The following is a 17967-nucleotide window of genomic DNA, read 5'->3' as shown; positions in this document are numbered from 1 at the left end:
TCATAGAAAGGAAACTTTAAGTGTCTAAAAAGCTAAGCAGAGATTTTAGCAGTTGCATACTGCTGGGAAGACACAATTTCAAATTCAGGTATCAGTAACAAAGTAAAGCCAAATGGATATCCTCCCAACTTCTCCAATGAGACATGTAACAGGGCACGCTCCATGCATAAGGGCAAATATAAAGTAAAGGAACTCTACCAGAGTCAAGATCATCTGTCTATAACTGATCTATTCACCAGGAAAAATAAAAAATATAAATTTCTTTAGAAGAAGATAACATCAACCAGCGTCTATAGTTTTTTACATTAAAGATTCAGTATTCGATCGACATTTTCCAGGAATGCCAGTAAATACGTCCATGTAATGAAAATCAAACTGACAAAAAAACACATACTAGAAACAGACCCAGTTACTATAAGGTATTATTTAGATTAGATTAGAAGAATTAGAATTATTATTATCTAGTATTAGAGTTACTAGATTAATAATAATAACAGTTATTATCAGTTTATCAAGCACATATTTTAAAATAAATTATTAGCATAGTTGGCAAGAATTTCACCAGAAAACTGGAATCTCTGAGTATAAAATGAAAATTTCAATATTGAAAAAAAAAAACAACTGATACCAGCAATTTAAAAAATGGTTTTATCTGAAGATTCTAAACAACAGACAAGAGAATTAGTAACCTAGTCAGCCAATATAACCAGACTGTAGATCAAAGAGAAACAAATGTAGAAAAGGAAAAAAAAGGTTATATTTTTATAGAATTCATAAAGCAAAGAAAAAGTCACAATAGGATACAGATACTATCTTAAATTAAATAATAATGAAATTGTGAAATGTCAAAAATATTGAATTTAGCAAAGCTGTGTTTAAAGCATAATAAAAAGCCTCACATACTTACTTAGGAAAGGCAGAAATCAGTGACATAACTATACAACTTAAACAACTATCAAATTAAACTCAAAGAAAGTAGAGAGAAGAAAAGAATAAAGATAGAAAGCAGAAATCAATTGTATGGAGAATAAATATTCAGTAGAAAAAATAAAAGTTGAGATTTTTTTTCTTTGAAAAGATTAATACAATTAATAAATTCCTAGCAAAATGATTTAAAAAGGTCAGACAAGGCATAAATTATCAACATATGGAACAGAAAGTAATCACTCAAAATTCTATAAACATTAAAAATTCCATTATGAATAATTCTATGCCAAAATTTTGAAGATTAAATATAATGAAGATTATCATTAAGCAACTATTCAATTTAGAATTTTCTGAGAAATGTGACCTTGAGAAATGTGTTTTTTCTTCTTAATCAGTTATTTGATGCAAATAGGTATGTCTAGTGAATTATTCTACATTATTAAATTATATTTACAATTTTATACTCACCATGGTGGAATAAATTGGAAGCTCTTTGAATGGGTTAACAAGCAAGAGGATGTCCCCAATAAAAGTCTGTTAAAAACAAAAGGATATTTCTAGTTCTTGAACCATATAAATCGTGCCATTAAAATTAAACATCACTGTGAAAAATAGAGGAAATAGGTAAAAATCACACTTTAACATCCTATGAATTGTTTTAAAGTTTGCAAATAAAGAAACAAAAAAGTCAAATTCAAATGAAATAAAAAGGCTTGTCCCATTGAACACATAACAGGTAAAATGACTGAATGCTAAGAATTTCTTACCTTAAAAGGGTTTTGTGAGAATCAGACTGAATAAAAAATATAAAGTTAAAACACATGGAAAAATATACTGAAGGAAATAAATGGGCAATGGGTTCTATGTTGCTACAAGAAAATAATAAAAATGCATAACTGAAAAGTTAATAAAACTCTAAAAGCAAATAAAGATATTTTATTTAAAAAGACAAATAATGAGATATAAAGGCACAAAGAACAGATGGAACAAATAGATATCAAATAAAATGATAGATTTAAACCCAAATCCAGCAGTAATTACATCAAATGTAAAGCTACTAAATATTTTAATTAAAAGACAAAGATTATGAACTGGATTAAAATACTATATGATACTTTAAACAGAAATACCTTAAGTATAAAGACTAATAAAATTTGAAAGTTAAAGAATAAAGCAAGATATACATGCAAACAATAATAACAGCAAAAAAGATGGTTTAGCAATACTCGATTCATAGAAAATACAATATAAGGTAAGAAGCAGTAGCAGTGATAAAAAGGGATTTTTTGCAATGATAAAGTAATAAATCAATCAGGAAGATACAGCAATTCTAAATTTTTATACGAATACTATCTAGCATAAAATAGATGAAGCAAAAATAGCTGTAAGGAGAAAAACATAAATTCTCAATGATAATGGGGAATTTTAAGATTTTTTTCTTAGTAACTCAGGAAATCAGAAAAAGAAATTGAAATAAATCATTATCAAGTTGACCAACTGACATACCAAACACTGTCACCAACATCTGCAGAATATATGTACATTTTTTAAAATTGAACATAGACCAGTCTCATTACATTAGAAGGATGTGAGTCACACAGAGTATATCCCCTGCTCATGGTAGAATTAAGATAAAAGAATGAATACCTAAAAAAAAAAAAAAATCACCTCACCCAATGTTTAGAACTTATACTTCTGCAAATAACCTATAAGCCAAAAAAGGAATCACAATGTAAATGAGAAAATATTTTGATTACTACCTACCATAACTTGTGAGATGCAACTAAAGTTATACTAGGTATAAAAATTATCACCTGAAATGCATTATGCTAGAAAATAAGACAGGTTGACTAGTTAATGATCTAAATATCCATTTCAAAGAACTCATCAAATTATATCAAGTAACAGAAATAATCAATATAAGAACAGAAATTAATATAATATAAACAAAAGCCAAAGGTGATCTTTTGAAAAATCTTATAAAATGATGAGTACTCTAAAAAGTCTGGACTAACTTTCCAGAAAAAAATGCACGAACTACCAATATCAGTAATATAACATCACTATAGATTCTATAGACATGAAAATAGATAAAAATATTAGGAGTCATATTTTAGCAACTATGTTTGGACATTTAAATAGGTAGACAACAATCCACCGTCTTACCAAAATGAACAAAATAAGAAAGAGAAAATTAAACTAGTTTTTTTCTCTGCAGAAGAAATTTAATATATGCCTAAAAACCTTTCCACAAAGAAAACCTATTTCACTGATGAATTCTTCCCAACATGATGTACAAAATAAAATATTCCAGAAAATAACAGAAGAGGAAATACTATTTATTTCACTTTATGAGAACTGTATAAATTTGACATTAAAAACCTAACTGGTATATTTAAAGAAAGGAAAATTATAAACTGTTCTCTCTCATTAAAATACAAGCAAAAATTCTGGGCAAAATGTTGACAAAGTAAGTTACTGTAATACATTCAACAGATAACATATTTCAACCAAATAGGTTTAGTATAGTAATGCAAAGTTGGCTTCATATCAGAAGATCAACTCTTGAAATTTATAATACGAAGAAATAAAGTCATATGACCATCTCAATTCCCACTCTTGATTAAAAAAAAATAAAAACTTTGAAAACTATTAATATAATGGAACTTAACCTAATAAAAAGTAACAGCATCCATGGCATAATTACTATAAACAACTTACTTAATGATAAAACACTGAAAACTTTTCCCTGGGATCAAAAATTAGAAAAAGATGTCTACTATTATTACTTCCAGTCATCTTTTTATTGACAGTCCTATCCCATGAAATAATGCAAGAAAAGAAAGAAGCTATCAAGATTTAAGAGAAAAATTAAAGTCATTGTTTAGAGATTATATGAAAGTATATGCAAAAAATCCAAATTAATCTCCATATAAATTAATATTTAAATATGAATTTAGCAAGTTTGACAGATAAAAGGTAAATATAACAATCAAAATTGTATCTGTATATTAGCAATAAAAAATTAAAAATGAAATATGCTTATTTTCAATAAGAATATTTATTATACCAACACTTGAAAAATACATAGAAATATATCTAATACAAATAGGCAAGAATTCTACAGCAAAAATTTAAAACTACTCCAGAGAAATTAAAGATGATCAAAGGGGTGATACAACATTCTATCAATTGGAAAATCAAACATCCTAAAAATCTCAATTATTCCCAACTAATCTATATATTCAATGCAAAGTCAATGAAACTCTAATTGACATTGATAAATTGACTTTAAAATATATATGGATGTCCAAGAGTCATGATTAGACAAGGCATTTTGAAGAACAAAGTCAGAGGACTTTCTATATATCAAGATTTATACAGCTATAATGATTTAAATATTTTGGTATTGGGTTATAGGCAGACAAACAGAACCATACAACAGAAGACAGAGTCTAGAGAGTCTAGAGACAGACCTACTCTTCAAAGTCACCTGATATATGACAAAGGTGCCACTGCTGTGAAAGCAGGCAATCTACATGGGAAAAATATTATTTGACTTTTCCCTCTAACCGCTGTGAAATCATTTCCATATAAGTAATACACCTCAAATGTTAAAGTTAAAACAACCAAACTTTAAGAAGAAAATATAGGACAATATTTTCATGACCAAGACCAAAAAGTACTAAACTTAAATAACTTCATAAAAATTACAAATTTCTCTTCATCTAAAGACATTATTAGAAGACTAAAATGCAAGCCACAAACTGGGAGAAAATGTTTGGAATATGTATATTTGACAAAGAAAGAATATCATGAATATAAAAAAACTCTAAACATCAAGAAGAAAAAGTAAAATAACCTTATTTTTTTTAAAAAAATAGCAGTATAATTTAATAGACACTTCACAAAGGATAATGAAATGAGTAACAAAACACACATTGGTAACATCCTTATGGTTACCAGAGAACCTGAAATTAAAACCATAAAGAGATACTACTGCCCACCTGCCAGAAAGGCTAGAATTTGAAAAACAAAACAAAACAGTAATAAAATAAATAATACTGACCATGCTAAGTGTTAGTGAGGATGTGGAAACCTAAAAGTCTATGTTGGGAGTATAACCACTTTAAAAAACTACTTGGCTATATCTATGTTATGATGCTGGCCTTCCATTCTAGGTAAATATTCCATGGAAATACACCTATATGTTACCCCACAGAAATGCTTACATATGTGTGCCCCCTCCAAAGGTTTTGACAGTTTATAACAGTATTATTTATAATAACTTAAAAGTGAAAAATACTCAATTGTAGAGTCAATAAATTAGAATATATATATTGTACAGCAAGCAAAATGGTAAATGCTGCTATAAGTTATAGTAAAGATGAATATCAGAAACATAACAATAATAAAAGATGACAGACACAAAAGAGAATACACTGGATAATTCCTTTTATATGAAGAAAAAAAAAGACAAAGCTATTCAGTAGTCCTACATGCCTAAAACTTTTGAAATGATTAGGATGAATTAGGGAAGAAGCTTCTGATATTCCATTTCTTTATGAAGATGCTGGTTACATAGGCATATTCACCAAATAAACTTTATGTAGCCATACATTAATGAGTAGTACATTATTCACTTCATATGTTGTAATTCAATACAACATTTACTTTAAAAAATTGGCCAATATTTTATAGCCAAGAAAAGGAAGAAAGAAATAAAAGGGAAATAACTGAACGAAGGGTGACCTTATTAGTTTAGTATTTGATAATTGCTTTTCAATTCCAGAGAAGAGAAAATGAAGATAGAAAATACACTGAGGGTGAATCAGGAATTCTACTAATTAAGGAAGATGAAAATTTCAAAAATATAATCAAAATACAGTATCTCTAAATTGCATTTTCTTATTGAGATATCATTTTATCTTGATCTAATTATTAGAGGAAATTGAGTGTTTTTAAAAATGTATTTTGTGATAAAAATAATTATAAAAATATTATCTGAACGTTAATGACAGTCATTAAAGATAATTTTATATAGGTTTACGCCATATTCTGATGAGGCTATTTTGATGAAATGGAACATTTTAAATATACTGCAGAAAAATTTTTTTTTTAATTACGGAAAGCTAAAGATTTAGTTTACCTCATTTTTCTAATACATTGCATTTTTTAAAATAGCTTACACATGTCAGGTGTTCGAAAGTGTCTTTTAGATTGAATGGAATCACATGCAAGTATATGGCAAGTATTACACAGTATAGCATAGCATATTGAAGATGAGGCTTTAGATAACTAGGCTAAGGGGTGGTATTAGCTTGGGAAAAATGTGTCCATCTAGATAATTTCAAATACCATGGAAGTGAGAGAGACTTCAACTTCTGACACCAGACTGCCAATTTTCACCTCTTGAGATGCTCTTAAGACTTGCTACATCCACCTGATGGTTCCTTGATGGAAATATTAAGTTATTAAGTGACTGAGATGAGCCATGCTATGTACTTGTCTGATCAGCTGTTACAGGATTTATTTTTATTTTGTGGGGTTTTTAACTTTACGGATCTCAAAGTTCTACTAGGGTACTTGTAAAGAGAATATTGCCTGTATGTTTATCAGCCATCCATAAAGAGATTGATTGCATATTCTATTCTCTCTGTTACTGTTGACAATAATTATTCAGAAAATGCAATACATTTTCTGTGCATTTCTTAGTAAGCAAATGTCTCATCACCTGCAATCTATTCATTTTCTGTTTGATGGTTTAGGAACTTCCTATTCCTACAGACTATATAGAAACTTTCTAATCTGATATTTAAATGGAATACTATACACTTACGTAAAAGAGTAATTTACAAATTATTTTGAAATATCACAATATAAAACAAATCAGACTATAGCAAAACAATAAAATAAAAATCCTTGTTAAACGATTAATTCAACTGAAATATTTTATTTTGGCTCTGACTGACCCTGGTGGCATCAGTAAAGTCATGTTCCGTGTATACTTTGAGGGTAGGGCTGATAAGATTTGCAGTAAAATCAGACAGTGGATACGGAAGAAAAGCAAGCATCAATACTCTTACCAAGCACATTCTCCTGAAAACTAGAAGAACGGGGATGCCATTAATTGGGATGGGAGAGGCTATGGGAGGGGTGTGTTGGGAGCATGGGTGTCCAGATCAGATGATCAAATTTGCACATTTTAATCTTGAGACATTTATTAAATTTATGCTTTTATATTTGTGGGAAAGGAACACTTGCTTTTATTTCCAATTCATCACGGGCTGATATTTTTTGCAAAACAAAATAACGATTAATTCCTAGAAAAATAAAAGTATAAAAGACAAAGACATACAAAACTTGAGTCTTAATAGATTTGACAGATATAAATTGAAGCATCAAATTGCTATAAGTTTCTACATGCTGACCTTCATTCCAGACTTGGAGTAAAAAGTTCATATACCAATGGTTCACAGGAGACACTTTGAGTATCACTTATTATTCAAGCAATAATGTTTAAATTGCTTGTCTAGCCATGAGAGGTGAATTCATATACCATAACTTAGAATACTCATCACAAAATCGATCTTAGATGATTTAGCTCTTCAATATTTCAGGGATGAAGAAGACAAAAACCACACTTCACACAGTGGCAAAATTATATTTCTTGTGAGCTTTATCAAAGCAAGGAATATTAATTCTGATTATGCAGATAGAAAGCAGAGAGTATCTATGAATATGTCCACTATGGGGAGGAGTTAGAGCCATGACTCAGATAAACAGGTTGGACCTATTTGTTATTCAAGACCAGAATGTGTTTGGCCAGGCCTCCTCGTGAGCAAAACTACCTTCACTCCCATTTTCAATGAGCTCAGAGTCTAGTACAGGAGCTGGATGCTAATCAAACCATGAATAAGGTATATAATCACAAGCAGTGAGTTAATCTGGAAGGTCGAGAAAAGTTTACTCAACCACTGAAGAACTTTTGGGTGAGAGTTTATAAAACTAAGTATTTCATGGAGGTAGAAAGAGAAATTTATGGAAAGAAAAATAAACAAAGTCCCCGATGTGGGAAGGAGGGCAATGATCAGTGCCTAAAAGTCATCAACAATAATGTTTAGGCGGCTGGGGCTGACGAATCTCATAGTAGATCCTAGACCCTGGAGTAAGGGTTATGGTCATCTTCCCAGTGAAAAACAATAAGCCACAAGAAAGTCTACGACTGGGAGTTTTAAGATTACATTGGTTCTTTACAAAAATTACTGTAGTTCATTTTGATATCAGATTGAAAGGGAATTCAGTATCCTCCCGAAAGTTAGGAGGCTGTTGGAGATAGGATGATGGTGGTTTTGAATAGGATAGCAACCACCGAGATTGAGAGAAGTACATTAAAGAGATATTTGGGAGACAAAGCCATTTGAAAAGCATGAAAGAAATAAAGAAATTCCTAACAATTCAAGCAGTAGTCTTCTGATAATATAATCAAGAAGTTAAAAAAAAAAAAAGAATTAACACAAAGATGGGAAGGCAGGAAAACGGACTACAAATAACGCACAAGTAATAGGATACCACTAGACCAAAGTAATTGTGTTTTGCCACTTTAAGTCAAAGACTCAATTTCATTAATTTTGATAGAAGTATTTAATTTTAAGTGTATTTACAGTGGCAGGCAATTTATCCAAGCATTAAGATGTTGCATTGAATCTTCATTGGCCAATCAGCATTTGACAATTTATTGCTTGTAAGGAAATCTCAGACTTCACATTTACACAGAAATTACTTAATTTCTCAGTAGACTAGGGAAAAAAGGGTGTTATCAAAGAGGATAGCAGCCATGTGTGTAATCAGATTTCTCTACAGACATTCTGATTGAATTGCTCGAAGTTGAACATAATAAAATCAAGGGGAGAGTTAGGAGAAGAGAAAGAGAGATTGATTGAGATTTGAGAACATGTGGTGTCTAAATTGTTACTAGTATTAAAAGAAATTATACATATAAACCAGAATAGAACCACGGCAAATCAATTCTCCATGCCGTTTGTCATCTAAGTCATATATATTTGTATCCTGTTATCAAAGATCTGTGTATAAATTATTTACTTTACAGACAAAGACATTTCCTGATAATTTAGAAGAACAATAGTTTACCTTTTCATGCAAATACAGAGGCAGTCCTCCATGCATAATCAACTTTTCCTCTCAAGCTTCCTTTTCCAAATCTAGCAGGCTAAATTAAAGTAGTGAAACAAACAGCATTTCTAAAAGTGATTTTCAAATCCTGCTGGTTCTAGCAAGATATTCCACAGCAAGCATTACAAGAAAGTTGTCCCCTCAGGATATTAACTTTCACTTAACAACTCTGAAATTTGAAACTGTGCTGAACCTGCTTTATAACTGAACCAGAAGAATCAGCCTGAACTCAAGAATCCACCTTAAGCTTTCAGTAGGGCCAGAAGCAAAAGTAAACCCATTACCTGTAATATCTGCAGCACTGAAGGGTGAAAATATGCAGCAAGACAAATGCAGAGCAAAGGCAATTTCAAAGGCACTTACGTATATCTGATTGTTCCCAAAGCGCTTCTGAATTTCATAAAGCAGGCTGCCATCGTTGAGCTCACTGAGCGTTGCTAGGTCATCATTTGGAGCAGGAGGCATTAGCTTGACCTGGGAAAAAAATAAGCAAGATCAATTCTAATTGCTTTGCAATCAACTTTCTTCACAGTTGGATGTTCCATTTCAATTACATGTCAAAAGTTTAAAGACCACATGAGTTTGAAACTGTTATTAAGAGATGAAATGGTTCACTTACAAGGAATAAAAAATTGAACAGACACAAAGAAATATATTCAGATGAGAATTTCTGTTCTGTATCTATGAGTGTGCACGCGCGCGTGCACGCGCGCACACACACACACACACACACCCCAGATGTTACCTTACATCCCTCAAAGTCATTAAGTCTTGTCAAAATCATTTCAGCATGTTGATTCTTCCTAGTCCCTACTTACAATTTCGACAGCTCTGAACCGTGCTGAGTTCTTTCTAAGACAAGCAGCTGAAAAAAAAAAACTCATGTACTGCACAAAGCTAAAGCAAAATTTCTCTTAGTACTGTTGTTGGCATGGAAGCAATGTGCCTGGGATTTAGTTTCTGCATACATGTAGGAGGAGGCCAGATTTTAAAAACAGACTCTAGAATGTTGGCTTGTGATTTTTATTCTGCTCTACATTACTCTTAAGATTAAAGAAGCTATGAGATTAAGATAATTCTGTAAAAAAAAAAAGTTTTCCTATTCAATTCAATATGAAGTGACAGATTTTGAAAAAGTCAATATTAAAAGTAAAGTACTTGAATTATTTAATTAGATGAAAATCTATCCTTTACAAGTTAGAAATGGGCAAAGTTTAATTTATATATGCAAGATATGCTCTGAAAAGTAAACACTTAATATAATATGACGGCTTTGGTTTTCTTATGTGAAACACGGAGGAGCAAAACAAGAATATTCTTATTAATGCCCCTGTGAGTTCATTGGTGCCACAGTGAATTTTTAATAACAGTAAGTTTATTTGTATTATTAACATTCGTGTTTGTATTTGATATTCATATTTGCATTTTATACTTGTATTTGTATTATATATTGAACTACTGGATGTACCACCACTAAATAAACTCAAATACTACTGTTTATCAAATAAATGTTTAGAGAGTAAAAAATATTATGCATTTTTTACAAACTAAATTTAGGACTCTTTTTCTGAGTGACTATTTCCCAAAATGCAATCTTTCTCATGAGTTCATAAATTCAGATCATTGTTTTCCCAGACTGTTTCTAATCCTAATGCATTAATAATATAAAATTAAATTCTTTACTGAGAATTTCAAACAGTCAGAAGAGTGGTTTGCTATGTATTCCAGTTGGAAGGGTGTCAGGGCAGTGGGCTCTCTGGCATTGGAGATCCAATCACTTGCATACGTGGGAAACACAATATTCCAATAGCTGCATGTTTGTTTATTAAAAATTAATTTGTAAACTATTACAGATCTCAGAAAGGTCAGGAATAAGACTCTCTCCTCCCCATGGCATGTACACACTCAGCCAACACCTTGAGTTTATTATTTTCTCTGTTTTTGTAGCATTAAGAAAACCCATAAAGAGCATAAATACAATCTTATTAAAATTAATTATTTGACTGTGGGTTAGAGGCATAGCTCTAAGGCTTGATACTGTCAGAAATGTTTGCTTAAATAGTCCAAGGATGGTATTCGAAACTGGTATTTGTTGCTGAAGACAAGTCATAATGTTCCAGATCTCCTAATAGTTTCTGGGTTGTCAAAATAAGTTTGGGGATTACGTGATATCAGTTTTTAACATTATAAACTTAGTTCCACTTTGAAGAGTCATAGGCCTACGGTGCTCCCAAGACTGACTGCTCTTAGAGAAGCACGAAAATTAAGCAGTGATAACCGCCTCTGCCTAACCCCTAGGTAAGGTACCTGGTAGTTGTCAGTCTTCTCGACCTACACAGTTTTTATTCTGCTTTTTCATCAGTCGTGCTAATTCAAGTAAAAGTCTTACACATTGATCTGAGCTATCCCACTCTGAATACTGGAAAAGTCAAGCTCATCTAAGTCTAAGACATCAATGATTTATATTCAACTAAGTGAATGGTGTTTAAATCCTAGTGGTATATATTCCTATCTGTGAGATTGAGAACATTTTTCTTAACATCGTCACTTTCAGTTCTCTTATAAAATATAAATAATGGTATGTCTCTCATAGCTGTTTGTGAGAATTAACTTTATGTGGAGAGTCTGGCGTGGTGCCTGTTATGCAAGTAAGTGTGGAATAATGGGATGGATTGTTATGCAGTGAGTAAAACATCTAGGAAGTACCCTGGACACTAATGGTAAACTTTCTGCCAACTTTCTCTAAGACTGCCTTCGGAGGTGGAAGGAGGCACGCAGTTGTGCCCGTCTCTGTTGCTCTCAGCAAAGGCACTCAGCTTTCATCTGCTTTAGGAATTGCAGTTTTCGATCATATATGTCTTTAAGGGGAAGAATCTGCTGCTAACCAATAATTTTAAGTTTCAATTCATTGATATATTCCAACATCTTTACTTGTAAGTGCAGAACTTGAGGTCCAGAGAGGTCAAGTGATTTCCCCGGGGCCCCACAGATAATAAATTAGAAGTAGAAGCTGGGATTATAACTATTAGGTAATAGTGGAGGAATTCTAGCAGGTAATGAATAAATCTAGTGAAATATATTAGATAATTTGCCTTTTTTCCTTTGCTCACCTACTTTTTGCCAGGCATTGTGCAAAGATTTAATACAAAGAGTTACAAGGAATGAGGTCTTCTGCCTCAGAGTGTTTACAGTCTACCATGGGAGAAGTAAGGACATTAATAAGAAGTTACAAATATGAAAAATGCTATGAAGGAAAAATACAGAATGCTACCAAAAAAGAAAAATTATATTTCTCAGTGGATGGTCTAAGGAGTCCTCTCTGAGGAGGTCACACTCTAGTTGAAATTGGCAATAACCTAAAAAGGCCATCCTTTGGGCTGTGGGAGAAGATGGGCCCAGGGAGAGGGAGGAGATGGCAAAGGCCCCAAGGTCAGAAAGAGACAGGTGTGTGGAGGCACCGGACATTGGCTCATGAAGCTGGAGGGTAAAAGGAAATGGCAGCAGATGGTGTTGCAGGAGCAGATGGAGCTTGTAGGTCACGGGAGGCTCCGCTTAATTCCAAGGACGCTGGAATATCACTGAAGGGCTGAAGCAGGGGTCTGATAAGTGGAGCTTCATATTGTTAATGTAATACTCTGGCAGCCCGTGGAGCAGGAAGGTAGAAGTGGTGAGACCAGTTAGCAAGCTCCAAATAATGGTGGCCCCAGCAAAAGGTCTGAGGGATGGATTGGATACAGATTTAAGAAGAAGAGGAACTACCAAGCTCAACTGTAAGTGTACCAAGCTTCACTGCATTTAAGGATCACAGACTGCAAGCATGTAAAAGGAATTCAGAAAATAAGTGGAAATGGGTAAATATGTATTTTCTAGAAATCAAAAGACTACTGACAAAAATCTTTATATAGAGTGAGACATAAAAAGGAACTTTCATCAATTTAGGGATGGATATAAATATCTTTTCTTTCTAATGTCTTTGCAAGCACTTCCCAAAATACGAAGACTTATACACACAGATATGCAACCTAGAAAACTAATATATATTAATATATGCACACATACATATTAAAAAATTAATATGCACATGGATATTCATGTATATACATGAGCCAAAAACATAATTGCAATAAATTCGAACAATAAAAGGATAAGACAAAAGTCTCCTACACGTTAGCATATATAAGTCCCAAAGAAATCATGAAGAGAAGAAAAATCAAGAGCAAGCATTTTTTTTCCTTTTTTCTTCAGAAGTAATGATTTACACTAAGATAATAAACTTCCTCTTATAACCACAATTCTAACGAGCTCAATGCAAATTTCTGCATGCATATTTAAAAAAAGAATGAATAGCACTAACAGAAGTTCCACATTTGTTCTGACAAGCCTGAAAGAGCTGTTGCAGACATCTCCTTGGTATTCTTGAGGATTTTCATCTACAGTGGCACAGCTGTTGTATGGGTTAGGGAAAATCCTAGGCTGACAATAAAAATGTGAAGACTTCCTTGTCTGTTTGTAGTAATCAAATGTGACAAATACAGTATTAGAGCAGATCAAGGGAGGAATTCCTTGCATTTATCATATCGAGATTCCAAAATGATTAGGAAGGAAGCTTTGTTAATCAATTATAAGCAAGGTTATCAAAAGGACACATTCTTTATAAAGATTTCAAAAGCATTATGACAGCGGATAACAACAAAGAAAAAGAAAAATATTTCAGTGAATATTTTTATATTATAGTTGTAGACTCAATAATACATATTACCAACATCTACCAAGCAGTTATAACAAGTCAAAAGAGAGACAGGGAGCATGACATAGAGAATGCAGCCAGCAGTAATGTAATGCCTATATGTAGATCCAGAGGGAAGATAGAGTAATCAGCAGGGTTGTTTCATAAACTAAATAAATGTCTAACCAATGTACTGTATACTTGAAACTAATAATAAAATTAAAAGAAAAAGAGATGGGATAAATACATTAAAAAATTAACTTTCTCTTCTAGAATTGATTATTACAGCTCTTCTAGAGACATATAAACATCCATTATAAATCTCTCTATATATTTTTCCAAAAATAGAGATCTAGAACACAAAGCAGACAAAATCCAGGATAGAAAATTAGGAAGAACCTAGAAGAAACACTTTGAGAAATGTTATGAGACCCAAAGGGACTTTAAGTTTTGAAAATATTCTGAGTTCACGGATTCTTTGTCTCCCGTTGTCAAAATTGCTTCGAGTGTTGTCTACTTTGTTATTTTGTTTGGTTGTTGTGACTTTTCTCTCTAGGAGGTTAGTAGTATATATCCAGGAACTAGTCATTCAATGGGCAAAAGAGATGGTCTGATTAATGGGATAAGAGCAACAAGATCTTGGGAAAGGTAGATTAGAAGAAAAGAAACGAGTGTGCGTGAATGAAGAAGAAAATAAGAAAAAACCGAGGTTACTGGGAGAGTCATGACAGGGAAAGGGGTGATAATCTTACAAAATACTTTATACTAAAGCTCACCAAAGCTGAAGCCTGTCACCATGCATACATAGCATTTCAATTGTTTTTTTCCTTGCTTTTATTATTCTGTTAGCTGTTTCTATGTGAAATTTATCAGTTCCTTTCACTTACTATGCCTTTGTTTGGCTGAGGATTTACATTTTGTGTATGTGAATATTGGTTTATCTGTGGACTACAGAAAGAGAATTCTCGCCAATCTTTGAAACCACTATACTGCACATGCAGCCGTGGAATGCAAATTTTCTCTCCTATTTATAGAACTGTCACAAGTCAGCAAGGCTCTAGAAGAGGAACCAGGAGCTTGCTGTTGTGTCCTCGAAACAGTGTAAGCTAAGTATTAAAGGTATACAATAACTTGCTCAAAGTGGTATTTTGAGAATTAAATAATGTAAGTAAAAGCAGTTTTAAGTTTTGAAATGTCGACCAATACAAAGTATTATTTTGTATTATTATATTCCAAAATAATCTATATTTATTTGAAAACAATAAAACCCGATTGATGTGCTGACAGGACTTACATGAATTAAAAGCAGATAAATTAGTGAACAGAGGACTCGACCACTCTGGCAAAACCTAATATATAGTCTATAAATAAGAACAATAAAATAATGAATCCATCTTATTGAGTTTTATTCTGTTCTTGGCAAAATGCTGTCACCTTACAGGCTTAATCTTTTGTCACTTTCATAACAACCACATGAGGTCAGCACTATGTACCCATCTCACAGACGAAGCTAAGTGAGGTTAAAGAACCTCCAGAGTCACAGCACTCCAGTGACAGACCTGGACCAGAGCGAAGCTGTGTGACTCGTCACCTCTCTCTTCACTCCCAGGCTAAAACACGCACTCACTAAAAGCGATAAACATTTGACCTGAATTCCAAGCTTGAACTAAATATTTTGTATTTAAATAAATATTTAAATAAATATGTTCTGAAAGGAAAGAAGAGAGGGAGGAGTCAGAGAGGGAAGAAATTAGGAAGGCAGGAAATTAGAACAAGAATGGAAGAGGACAGGGCAGGGGAGGGGAGAAATGGAAGCGGGAAACAGAACTAAAAGGGAAAAGGGGGAAGAGCGTCCTACACATTTTTAAGCAACTTAAGGCAAATTCTACATTCTCATGCGTATTATAATAGCAACTGTTAATTTTGGTGATTATCAGAACCAAAAAAAATGTTTAAACCAACCCTTGAATGTCCATTTACACAGTTACCATTTGATAAGACCTACATTTTATAAAAAGCTAGAAGGAAAGATGTTGTGGGTTTTGTTTCACTTAAAAATTTTCCTTTTACTTATACATTCCTCATTGACAATGTTAATCAGAAACTTGTTTTGACAAACCTTTTCTAAAACTCTCCTACGGAATGTGAATGTATAATACAATCAGGATTCTTCCTCTGTTTTTCCTCTGGAGACAATCACCTATGCACCTCATGGCCAAGAATTTATGACAGCGCGATGAATACAGTGGGAGATATGAGTGAATATTATATAGATAATACATAAACATAAAACCTGAATAAGCCATTTATTCTCTAATACCAAACAAAAAGAATATGAATATAACTAATTTTAATGTTTAGGATACAGTTATAAAGAGCTTACATTACAAGAAAAGTCATTCTACTTTTAAGTATAAAAGGATTATACTTGACATTATATCATGAATTTTTTCTAATTTTTTAAAAAATTTTAAGTTTTTAGGTAAGTTTCAAATTTACAGCAAAATTGAGAGGAAAGTCTAAAGTTTTCCCATATACCCTTGATCCTATACACACAGCCTGCCCCATTATTAACATCCCTGACCAGAGCAGTACAATTGTTAAAACCGATGAACCCAGAATGACACATCATTGTCACCCAATGCACATACATCAGGGTTCACTCTTGGTATTGTACATTCTATGGGTTTTAAGTAATGTATAATGACATGTATCCACCATTATAGTATCATACAAAGAAGTTTCAGGACCCTAAAAATCCCCCGTGCTCTACTTATTCATATCTCCCCTACCCAAATCTTGGCAACCACTAATCTTTTTATTGTCTCCGTGGTTTTGCCTTTTCCAGAATGTCAGATAGTAGAATCAGTATATGTAGCCTTTTCAGATTGGTTGCTTTCATTTAGTAATATGCATTTAAAGTTATAGGAAGTTCATAGGATCCTTAAAAAAGTTAAGAAAAAACTTTGCCTTAAATTTACCTAATTTTCAATTTGCCTACTGCTATGGACTCGGTTATGTCCTCTATAATTAATATGTTGAGGCTCTAACCACCAAAATGACTGTACTTGGAGACAGAGCTTTAGGAGCTAATAAAAATTAAACGAAGTCGTGGTGTGGGGCCCTGAGCCAATAAGGTTGGTGTTCTTATAAGAAATACCACAGAGATTGTTGCCTCTCTCCCTATCTCTACCATATAAAGACATGGTGAGAAAGCAGCCATCTACAAGCCAGGAAGAGAGCATTCACCAGGACTGAGTTGGCCAGGACCTTGTTCTTGGACATCCGGTCTCCAGAATAGTGAGAAAAAAGTTTCTGTTCTTTAAGCCACCCAATTTGTGGCATTTTGTTATGCAGTCTGAGCAGATGAATATACCTATTAAAATTTAAAAGTATTTCAAATGTTTTGCTGTTTCAGTTACTTTAAAATGAATTAATGAAATAAATTTTTGAAAAGAATCTTTAGAAAAATCTAGGTAAAATATCTTAAAAATATTCAAAGTTAGATACACCAAAACGTTTCAAGGATTAGTCTAACATTTACTAAATTACTCTACCATTTATAAAATGCAACATATATTAATATCATTTATTTCTATGGAAATGGTCACATAAAATACATTAAATTCTGTAACTCCAAGCATCTCAAAGTGATCTCCCAAAGTGATCTCAACTCAAAATACATTAAATTCTGTAACTCCAAAGCATCTCAAAGTGATCTCTGTGTGTGTATATGTGCACGGGGACACGCACATATACACACACAGACGCAATACACACGCAGTTATTTGTAAGGATAAATGACTCAGTGATTGGTTTGTTTTTCTTGTTATGAAAAACATTTGGATATTTAAAGGAAATAAAAAGTCTACATAATAATCAAAATGAAGACTATAGACAGAATTGGAAATATTTGGAATTAGCATATTAGTTGTGCTTATACTCTAGATACATAAGTCAAGACCATAAAATTCAAATCCTGGTTAAAAAGTCATTGTTTGTTAATGGTCAGTAAAACACCATAAGAATTTATAAATGGAAATCTTAAACAAACTACTAATCTATGCTTTCGTTAAATTTTCTTCAAATGGAAATTACTGGGTAATTTTTTTGGGATATAA

The 17967-nt window shown here is 32.4% G+C and overlaps 1 protein-coding gene across 1 annotated transcript in view; it reads right to left on the bottom strand.

The window, feature by feature from the left end:
• The window catches only part of MYO16 (myosin XVI), a 494098-nt gene that overhangs the window by 298600 nt on the left and 177531 nt on the right, over positions 1-17967 (bottom strand). The window contains exons 11-12 of the mRNA XM_023519764.1: positions 9484-9594; positions 1396-1461 (exon numbers count right to left, since the gene is read on the bottom strand). Of these exons, the coding sequence (XP_023375532.1) occupies positions 1396-1461; positions 9484-9594 (177 nt within the window). The remainder of the gene's footprint in view (positions 1-1395; positions 1462-9483; positions 9595-17967) is intronic.

The sequence above is a fragment of the Pteropus vampyrus genome, unplaced genomic scaffold (assembly GCF_000151845.1).
Source record: "Pteropus vampyrus isolate Shadow unplaced genomic scaffold, Pvam_2.0 Scaffold236, whole genome shotgun sequence".
NCBI classification, from domain to species: Eukaryota; Metazoa; Chordata; class Mammalia; order Chiroptera; family Pteropodidae; genus Pteropus; species Pteropus vampyrus.
This window is presented reverse-complemented; position numbering and strand designations above follow the sequence as displayed.